An 11305-nucleotide genomic window follows, 5' to 3' on the forward strand; every position below is an offset into this window, starting at 1 on the left:
TATTTCAAATTAAAGAAAAAGCCTTATGATAATGATTGCGTTTGAAAATACAATTATTATGATGAATATTGAATAAAATATAACATTGTTGCACTCAAAATGACTTCATTCAATATTTCTTGTTTGGCGAGAAAAGAGTATACCGCATCACATTGTACAATGTACATAGACAAGAGTGGTTCAAGTAATCTTGAGAGAGTGCAAATATTTTCTGTCAATCGATTGTTGTTTATACCTTGTTTATATTAAGACCAACCTGATTGTAGAAATCTGTCCGATTTCATGGCGTTTGTTTGCTTATATTAGAGAGACTATGTTTGTCGTACATTAGAGAAAAAAAGCAATATGCAAATATGTTAGCGCTTCGAAATAAATTATTCGCCGAAATTTTTTTGTTCTGCATAATATTCATAGTAACGTACGTAAATTTTCCGAATGGACCATTATCTTCTTATGTATATCTTTGTATATTTATTGAGACTATGCTGAGACAATACAAAAATTCGTTCCCAGGTTCATTCAATAAATGTTTTAACCTTTTCTGTTTCATTTTATTAGATGTTCCTTTTTTTTATCTTGATTCTCTTTGGGTTGTGCGTGTAAGTGTGTGTGTATTTGTGTATCTGTTTTGATGCATGGAAGTGTTTTTGAATCTTTTTGGCTTGATGATCTCAGTTCTACAGTTACGTGTGGTGAGTTCATCGTTGTTGTCGACAGTAGTGCATTTTGTTTGCAATACACAAAAAGTGCCGAAAATCAACAGTTCAAAATTACGGTCGATGAATGTATCGCGCCTCAGCCATCTGTATTTGGGAAATATTTGTTGTTCTTTTCTCTCTTTCGATCTCACTCTTTCGTTCATCGATTATAGGCAATTTAGAAAAACGTGTAAAAACATGCTGCGCTAACTTTAAATGAAAGAACTACACTTGATATACATAAAAGTCCCGACATAAAAGCCAATCAACCAACAAAACTAAGGTAAAAAGTCCATTTACGAATATAGCCGTGTATATTCACTCTTGCACCACACATCGAATCACCTAAATGAAAATTAAGGAGCGGTCATTGTTATGGTATTATTATTAGGTGTTTTCTCTTCTTCTGTATTTATTTGGTCGTTTTCTTTGCGCCTCTTTCTCTCTCTATCCCTCTTTCCCTTTCTTTTAAACACTTCGTGTGTGTTGTTCATCGATTGATGTGATGCTGTATATAGTCGAAAATTTGTTCTCAAACTAATTGAGATGTATTAGTTGTGAGCTGTAAAAATGAGGCGCTCCCAATCTCACTTTTTTAGTGTTATTTAATTGTTACATATTAATTTCGATATAAATTAACAAAATAACAGAATCGACAAAGATCAAGCGGCAAGAAATTTACCCTACTGACAAATTATTTACATCATGTTTTTCAAAATTTTGGAAACAAATCGATAAACATTTTTTTCTACAACTATTTTGAACTTAGAAAAATGTTGGCTTGAAAATTGTTTGAATCATTCCATTTTTTTTCACCATCTTTCAGGTATTTGGATATATTCCGGAAATGTTTGTTAGCAGGGAATATTTTCGAAGAATTAATTTTATAATTAGTTATAGTACCACAAATAACATTTGATTTGAGTTTTTTACCACATTGCAAATAAAAACCAAATGCGCATAGAATTCAATTTGTGTCATCGTCTTTTGCATTTCTGTAGAATGAGAAATGTCTAGGAAAGTCAAAATTGATCAATGTTCAATTTCATCTATCATTTTTTTCAATTTAATACAAATTGAAATGCTGAAAATGTCTTATATTTGTTGCATAATAATTGCACTAGCTGGAATACATATATAAATGTCTTCATCATAAAGAAAATTAATAAGTAAAGCAAAATTTATTTCGATCTGTTTGGTGATCGGAATTGAAAAAATGAGAGAAAGAGAGTACGTTGTGTGTGTTTCCTTCTCGGTTAAAGTTATTATTATTATTATTATTGTGGGAGAATGAGATAAAAGAAATATTACGACACTTATTGCAGAAAAATACGAATTCTGGGCCATATGATTGGCGAAAACAAAAACGCAAAGAAAACCAATATGCGAACTTAAATGGCGATGAGGCCTCACATTCTTGGTGGTAATGAATTATGTGCGGCATATTAAACAGTATATTATAGCATATGCAACGCACACACAACGATTAAATATGTTAAAGCGTTTGTATTTTGCCGGAGGTCCATCGAATTTGATGATAATCATGTTCGCTGCGCGTTGTGTTCTCTTCTGTCCATTCTCATCTTGTGTACGAAGCCGTATGTTTTTTTCCTGCACGCTTTTCGTTTTTAATTCTGTTATTTTTCGATGATTTTGATTTTGCCTTTGTTTTTGTTATTGTTGTTCGTTTTTTTTTAACGTTCGCGTTATGAATGTGCGCACTGAAAATAAAGATGTTTCGTGACTATTAAACAGTTCTTTAAGTAATGATCATTAAATCGCGCTGTGGCTTGTGATGATGCATTGTGCATCGATTTTTAAATGTATGTGTGTGTGTGTGCACCGGTTTTATCGGGGTATTCTAAGGTTCGGGTGGCTTTATTAATTTCACATTGAAAGATTCATAGCATTTCTTCGTGTGTGCAGAATGGAACGCGTTTACATTTTGTATTCTCTGTGATGAAGTGTGGTCTTTTGCCTTCCAGCCATAATAAATAAATACATTTCCTTTTTTATACCTTTTCATCAGTGTTGTTCACCATTCAATGTCTCACTTTCGCATTTTTGCGCACGGTAAACACAATTTCATTTTCGAGATCATGCAATTCATTTTTTATTATTCTATTATTATTTTTTGCAAATAACATTATTTTCAGTACAAAAACAAATACAAAAAACAGCTGAGATATTTGAAAAAAGAAAAAGAAACAATTAAACGGAGAAGGAAAATTTATTTACATAATAAATTCAAATGTTTGCTCCAATGAATTGTCCATTTTATAGTTGTCATGTAATTGCATTTTAGACAAAGTCATTTACACGTGTTAACTTCACGCCTCTCAATGCAAGTGCTGCAGGTAACCTATATTATGCAGGTATTAATAAAAGAAGAGAAATACAAAGTCTCCGACACAAAATCTTGTTAAAGAAGCTTTAAAAAAATATTGAGTTTTCACCTCACAACACCATTTAAACATGCAGCGACAATTGATTTTTTCGCGTATTATTTTGTAATCATATCCTCGATTACAACAAAGCAGATCACAACCATCAAGACCAACAGATGTTTTGTTGCACTCACGTCCAACTAAAATAGTTGTAAATAAATTAATAATAATTGTATCAAATTACTATTTGTAATTATTATTATTTTACATGTTCCAAGTGAACCAGTTTTCGGATTGAATTTGCAGAAATCAGGTGAATCGTCTGTGTAAATAAGATCATGGCGAGTTGGTTGCTTAATCGATTGAATCTCCGTCATAAAACTGTGTCCATCATTTCCAGCTATCACCTTTGCAGCACCATCAAATTTCTCCTTTAATTTCTCTCCGATCACACGAAATGGTGCCATTTTCATCCAACATGTTTTCATCGTACAGGAACCCGACAGACCGTGACATTTACTGTATTGAAAATTTGAAAAATAAACTGTTTTTCTCTCAAAAAAAACAAATAAGCATTAATTGGTATACCATTCAATTCGCATCAAACTTTTGACGGCCTATAAAATACGAGCAAATGAAAAAAAAAAAAAAATAATAATAAAATGTGATCTTTCTTAGCAGTTTGGTTTAATATTACCAATCGTCCAACATTGTTATTATGTAATTTGACTAATGTTCGAATATCGCTGAGTCGTTGATATCGTGTATCTAGAAAGTCTTTTGATTTGCGAAATCCAAACATGACATTGTCCATGCAGCCACCCCATTGCCAGTCACCTTCCGGTAATATTATATTACGGTAAATGTTGCGATTGCGTAGATATGAGTTGTGACGACGACGTTTGTGCTTTGTGAATCTGGTCAATGGTGTGGTATCTACTACATCAATATCATATCCATTGCTGTTGTCGTATTTTTTTTGTGTGGCATATTGAAGTATGTGATTCTTATCACACGAGCATTCAATAAGATCACCCATCGTGCAAGCTCGAGTAACCGTAAACACAACGCCAGCTGCTGTTATGGCACTAACAAAGCTAGTTTCCCTTGTATCTTCGATAAATCCAATTCCCAAATAGAAGCATCAAAACAAAACCATGCAATAAAATAAAAAAAAAGGAATAAATTTACAGAATGAATGTTTTATTAAGGCGATTTACGCTGTAACATTATGCTCATCGTATATTTGAATCTTTTGTTTGCCATTGCGCCTATATCGACTAAGCAATCAACAGATTTTTTTCACTCAGCGTTGAGTGTATCTGACAACTTTATTTGTAAGAGGTTTGCATAGATAAACAAATTGTTCGCACAAATTATGCTAATTTTTTTTTTAATATGTATCACAAGCAGTCGAAGAGAGTCGATCTACTTGCTTTGCTGCCACTTTGTTTTACAGTTTCCGTAATTCTACGTCGAATGGTTTTTTACACGCTTGTTTTCATAATTATTCTAATTAAATTTATTAAAACGATGATGGCACGTTTTATTCAAACGGTTTATGAGCTAAACCGATCAATCATATTCACACATACAAATCTTTAATATACGGCATTTTGCATCCTTTAACAGGCTATTATTTTTAACTGAAGAGAGCGAACAGCAACAACCAAAACAACAACAACAACAACAACTGTGCAGTAGAATAAAAACAAATAAGACATGCGTACAATGTGTGTGTGTACAAGAAAACGATCAGAATTATGTCGTTTTTCTCTTAAGGCATACAGTTTGCATAAATTCCCATTTTAATTTGCATAATAATGAGAACAGTGTATACTTATACAGCTATTACTGTCATTATTTCACATCCATTTATGATGATATACGTTGAATGATCGAAATTTGCATATTGTATCGTTTAAGTCTCTTTAAATATGGATTTCTCTTCAATGTGAAATGTATGTGTAAGAAAATGTTATACATTATATTATAAAATAATTCAATAAGTTACCAAAATCACAATGTCTGTACACAATGCAACAATCAAGCGAACACAAACAAAATATCGTTGACAAGTGGAAAACTTATATTTCATGTCATCAGTCTTTCAGTTAATCCGTCAGCATTGGATGCAGAAGCAACAGGCAAATCAATTGAGTCAATTTGTCAACGAATTTGTGCACTCGACTACGGTAATTGGCATACGAAAATTGATTCGTTGGACTCATGCCACTTTTGAATGAACAGCGAACGACATTTTTTTTGCATTGACTCAACACCATCACTCACAGCATATTCAAAACCAATGGCAACCAAATGATCGATTCTATTGCCGGCTCATCGAGACAGCTTTAAGACAGCCAAACATCAACGATCGGTGTTTGTCTCTCTCCCTCTGTGAGTAAACGAATTGATTGGCGTCTTGTCATCAATTCAATTTTACTCGTATGTTGTTTACGTGTTCATTTCCGTATAGTTCAGGAATTTCGATTGAATTCTGTTGCAAGTGCTTTGTATTGCATCAAATAAATCTGAATATGAATACAAATCAATAAAAGCAATGGATGAATTTCGAAAACACTTGTCCATGTGTCCAATCAAATTGATGATCAACCGATTGACAGTCAACAAAACATTTAACTAACAAACAACCAACTAAACATACACACACAAAACCACAGCAAAACATACCATACGAATGCTACTAGATGAAATGCAATCATGCGCGCATTTACATTCATTCGATTTGATTCTGGTTTCTCTGATTTTCTTTATTTACCTTTGTATTGAATTCAGATTGTCGATTTTCTGCGTTCTCTTCGTACTTCTGCACACATTTATACATTTATATATATATATAATTCAATGTCAACTGTTTATTTGTTGTTTCGCGATTGCTTCGTATTGAAATGCAACAATACGAAACGAACTGCCAATACGAATTTTAAATTGATGATTGTTTCGCATCAGATTTTAATCCATTTAATGTTTAGTTTATTTGGTTTTTGATATTGTAACTGTTGGAGCCACCACTTAAATTGGATTTTGTATGCAAAAAGTTTCACGTTGAATTCAACTACATCTTTTGTAAAAAAAATAACTTCAGAATTCGTTCTGTTCGGATGCCGTCTTGTTCAAATCGCATTTTCTCTGCTTTTACGCATCAAGATCTCAGCTACTCTTGACAATATGAAATGGGAAACGCGACTGGCGATGTGAATCGCGTATGTGTCACAAATTTTCGTCTTTCGATCTTCTGTTCGCTGTGTGTTATTTCGTTTTATTTTTTTTTCGTACGAACACAATGATCCACAATTCGAATTCGATCGTCAATACCTGGCTGTCATTATAAATTTTCCATTTATTTATTACATGAATGTGAATTAATAACACAAGAGAATGTGCTGTGCATTTGCTCAGTGTTTGTGAACATTGATTCTTTCGATGCTTTGGATGGCTCCCTTTTTCCCCTCCATGCATCTCATGTGATATGCGCTTGTGTGCATTGTCACATCCTATCTGATTTATATTTGCCATTTGTTGGCTGTTGTTTTTGTTCTTCATTCAACTTCTGTGTCCATCCAATTTCCATATAACAAGACACATGGCGTATTTCAATGCGTTCACATATTCCAATTGTCGACAGAACACACCATAATTATTTATTTATAGAGGGATTTATGCTGAAAGGACACATTGGCTTTTGCGCGCAATCAAATCAAAAATTCGTTGAAAATTTATCTAGAATTAAAGCGCGAGAGCGATAAAAAAAAATCACATAGTGATTATGTATGCGCTCTCGAATTGCATCTTTTGAAATGGTGGCTTTTGTTGACCATGTAATTGTATTGCACGCTTCATGTCAAATGCAGAATAAAAGAGATTGACCATACCCAGACCGAATACAATTGATATAGAATTTTCATATGTGAGCTTCTCGGTTCTTTGTTTGGCTGCTTGGATTCTTTGAAGTTCTGGTCTTCTTCTTCTTTTTTTTCTCATATGATGTCAATCGTGGTACTTCTCATTTTAACTGCTAGTGAGGTAATTGTGATTGTTTAGTCTTGGCTTGTTCATTATTTTTTCGGTGCACTGGCACAATACAACTGCCAATTCTCAAAAATAGAGAACAGAACTGGCTTATATGTTTGTGTGTTTGTGTGTGACGCATGGTGATTGTTGTGTGAACATAAACCTTGCTGGTGACAGCTCAAGAGAAATGGCATGACAATTGACAGTAGCTATCGCGCGCTACAGTGTACGCTTCGTTGGAAATTTTATAACGAAGCCATATAAAATACATTTGAATGCATGAAAGGGAGAACACAATTTATGCAATTGCAGAATTCCTTGCAAAGCGCACAATTATCCGCATTCAGAACGTTGTCATTGGCTTGCTGTCGATCGATTTTTTTTTATTCTTTGCTTGATAATGCAAGCACAACTGATACAATACGAGTAAAAAAAAATTCTCTTTAATCATGTCAGTGATAGAATATGTCGTGAATTCTAATCGAAGGACGGAAAATTATCATTGGATTGTTTAGAGACAATGGTACAAAATACACTGTCGGTCGAAATGTCGCATCGTGTGTCGTACAATAATATTGCGAGATTTAAATGCAACATTTGTGCTTGTTCAACATATTATGTTTGACTGACTCTATTGATTGCACAACGATGTTTTTGATGAGCTTCACTGAAAACATTATGTCCGCAATGTGTCGAATCACCATCATGTTTAACTTTAAAATCGCTTCATCATTTTGATCGATTGATTGATTGAGAGCTTGAAGTTTCGTGTCGCGCATGCTGTACATATCATTTGCGTACGATGCATTCATCATTTTAATCTATTTTGGCATGTATATCTGATGAACTGCAAGAGATCTTCATTTCGCTTGACGTGAAGCAAATGTTCATGTCAAGCCACTTTGTACAAGGCTTTAAAAATTTGGATTTCAGCAAAACTTTTGGGAAGGTAAATTCCTTCTATTCGTTTTTCATAGGATTCCAAAGAAAAATCACTTTCATTTCGATTGGATGTTGAGTTTATATAAAATCAGTAATTAATCGTTGAACAATTGCACATTATTCAAATACCGTGCATTTTACAATAAATCATCAACTTATTTACCACGTGAATGATGATCTTTTTGAGATAAAAAGACACACACACACATAAATCAAAATCGTTTTTATAAATTAAGTTTCTAATTAAATCGCCGTTCAAATCGTCTTGACTTTATCGTTATTTTATTTTCTTCACACACCTTCATATATATGGCAAATGTTCAATTCTTTTATTTTAATATCAATTGAAATGGAATTATACGCTTACCGCAATGCAATCGATTGTTTATAAAACCGTAAAAGCCATATGAATCTTATGATTGTGGTCGCCAAGCCACAATCGATGCAATTGAAATTAAATAAACGTTTTAATGCTTGTGGTTTTAAACTAGCGACATAAGAAGCAGCAGCTGCAACAACAACATCAACACACGCCAATTTTCAACTTGGTGTTTTTTTTCCTATATATTATTATCTAATTGAATCAATGAGAAAGTTAACAAGATCAGCAAAAACACACGTTGTTATGCGCACATAAACAAAATGAGCAGTCCATGTTGGATTATTGTTTCGTTCGTATTGTTTATCCGTTTGATAAAACACCGTTTAAATAGTTGACACGCAAAAAAACGCCATTCTCTTATTTCTATAACAATGGTAAAGATTTCAAATAGTTCATTGATGATCATTTAGGTCTGTCACATGTTCAATTTTCATTTCCATTCTATTTCGTAACAGTCAATTCTCTTGGTATTTATCACAGTCAAAAATGGTCAATAACGATACAACCAAGTGTGAAACTGTATTTGATAAAAGTTACATGGTCTACTCTCCCATTCTGCACGCAATAAATGGCGAATTTTTTTAGAGGTTTTCCACTAAGAATACTAAATCTTACTCACCTTTAAATAACATTTTTCTCATGCTACGCATATTTGAAGAACAGTTCCAACGATTATGTTTAAATTGATGCTCACACTCTCTAAATCCCATGTTGATTCCTCGGCTAATCTCTCGCATCATAGACGTTTCATTTTTACATAATTCATAATATTTGCCACGTAATCGGCGCGACTTCTTACACACCAAATATGGATCTAATAAAAAATTGCTGCCTTCGCCCCTGATAAATAGATGCATCGTTATTTTTTTTAAGGTCATTTCAAATATCAAAATCTCTTTCAATTTTTTCAAGTTGAATCTTGCATTTTATTATCAAAGGTTTTCTTTTTGTTGCTGTATCAGTAGCAAAGTGTTTCAATTTATGACTATTTCATTGGTATTCTCAATTTGTTAAAATTAAATTTTATATAATAACTCAATTTCAGCTGTTAAAAGAAAACATAAATAAACCGAGTTTGGTTGTAAAATAGATGTTGACCTGCACTATGTTTCTTTCAATGTTTGATATTTGATAAACGATTAAAAGCCCATAAAAAGCATATAAAATAACAGACCATTTTTTTCAAAATAACACGTAATATGATGTTTCGTCGAAATCATGGTTAATTTTTACAGCTTCAAATGAAATTGAGCCAATCCGTCAAACGTACACACAGACACGCACTCATTCAAAACTAAAGAGCTAAATAGAAACAAAAAAAACAAATACGAAAACAGTAACAGAAAACAAGTGTCGAAGAATAAAAAAGAAGGTACACAACCAAAGGAAAAAGGTTTCAAAAAAAATGGGAAAAAATGACGATGGGTGCGTAAATCGTAAAAACTAAAAGAAAAACAAAAATAAAATAAAAAATTAACCCGCTTTGAATACAAATATTCTATTTCCTTTGCAGAAGTTTGACATATCTACGGCTTTTGCTCAGAATTTGTGTTGCTAACGCAATTCACAGGTTCACTATCTTATATTTCTTAAAATCTGGTGTCGGTATCAGTAATTCTTGCACCTCAAGTGTTAAACAAAGAGAAACAAGTGTGTGAGTATGAATATGTGACTGAACCAATATTTATTTAAAACTGATAAGAAATGGTTTATTGAACATTCTTGGAATTGTCTATTTTGAGCGCCTCTCGAATTTTATTGCACTTTATTTCAATAACAGAAGTCTTTAGATCTGATTTATATTTTTGTTTTCTACACTCCGCATCGATATTTAACCATACAGCCAAAATAAACAATTTGGAAATGTTGTGAATTAAAGAAAAACAAATGCCAAATGAAATTGAAATATATTCCTACAAATTGTGAAGGAAAAAAAAAATGCAAAACGAAACATGAATGACGGTTTCAATAAAATAAAAGAATATATTACCATCCAAAACCAGCAGTGATCGGCATAGCAAACACCAGCACACACCAAACGGCCGCAATCGATACGGGTATTACGGGATGCATAGCTAATGCATATGTGTATGTATGGCTATTTTTTCTGATATTGTTCGCAACAAACAACAAGTAATACACGAATGAAAATGAAAGAATGCCTGCTACCTAAAATAGCAGTTGAGCGCATATAATATTGGCTTCACTCGTACGCACACAACATCAATCCGAATACGAATGATAATTTTGATAAATATAGCTATAGCAAAGCGTTGTTGAATTTTTTCGGTCTCAGCTCTTTTTTTCACAAACTTAATAATTGAAGAAGAAAAAAAAAACGAACAAAAAAATCACAAAAATGTCACACACAAAACACGATCGTTTTTTAGAGCGTTTTCAATGACTAAATGCATTTGATTCTTTTGCTAAAGGTGCTCATGAATTTATTTATTATAAGATTTCTTGATCCCTCATTTTCTATCATTAATTCACTTATTTCTTTTTCTCTTGATTTAAAGGTCCATCAAACAAAAGAAAACCCGAAAAAAACACGAATCTCACAAATATTTCAGATTCTTAAAAAATGAAGGACAATATTTTGTTATCGAAAATCGTCACATTAATTGAATCACTATTTCATCAACCAAACTGAGCGCGTATTTCAGTCAATTATCCACAAAATATTATTGTATTTTTAGCGTTTTTTTTTATATTTTCGGTGCTGCAATGTACTAAATAATGATTGTGTTCTGTTGTTATTTGGAAATCTTGTGTTGATAAAAATTGTTTGTCCATCAAAAAATGCACACACAAAAAAGAAAACAAACCGTTCAGCGACCGCCGTACGATGCGTTTACATC

The 11305-nt window shown here is 32.8% G+C and overlaps 1 protein-coding gene across 1 annotated transcript; it reads right to left on the bottom strand.

Moving 5' to 3' along the window:
- Window positions 1-2955: 2955 nt before the first annotated feature.
- Window positions 2956-10628, bottom strand: LOC116340784 (protein Wnt-1-like). The gene is made up of 7 exons (XM_031767443.1): window positions 10435-10628; window positions 9064-9284; window positions 3783-4198; window positions 3674-3702; window positions 3354-3604; window positions 3155-3285; window positions 2956-3060 (listed from the first exon to the last, which is right to left on the bottom strand). The coding sequence occupies exons 1-7, from the start codon at window positions 10515-10517 to the stop codon at window positions 3010-3012; spliced, it is 1182 nt and encodes a 393-aa protein (XP_031623303.1). The 5' UTR covers window positions 10518-10628; the 3' UTR covers window positions 2956-3009.
- Between the last annotated feature and the right edge of the window lie 677 nt (window positions 10629-11305).

The sequence above is a fragment of the Contarinia nasturtii genome, unplaced genomic scaffold (assembly GCF_009176525.2).
Source record: "Contarinia nasturtii isolate CC-2019 unplaced genomic scaffold, AAFC_CNas_1.1 Cnas_scaffold_695, whole genome shotgun sequence".
In the NCBI taxonomy this organism is placed as follows: domain Eukaryota; kingdom Metazoa; phylum Arthropoda; class Insecta; order Diptera; family Cecidomyiidae; genus Contarinia; species Contarinia nasturtii.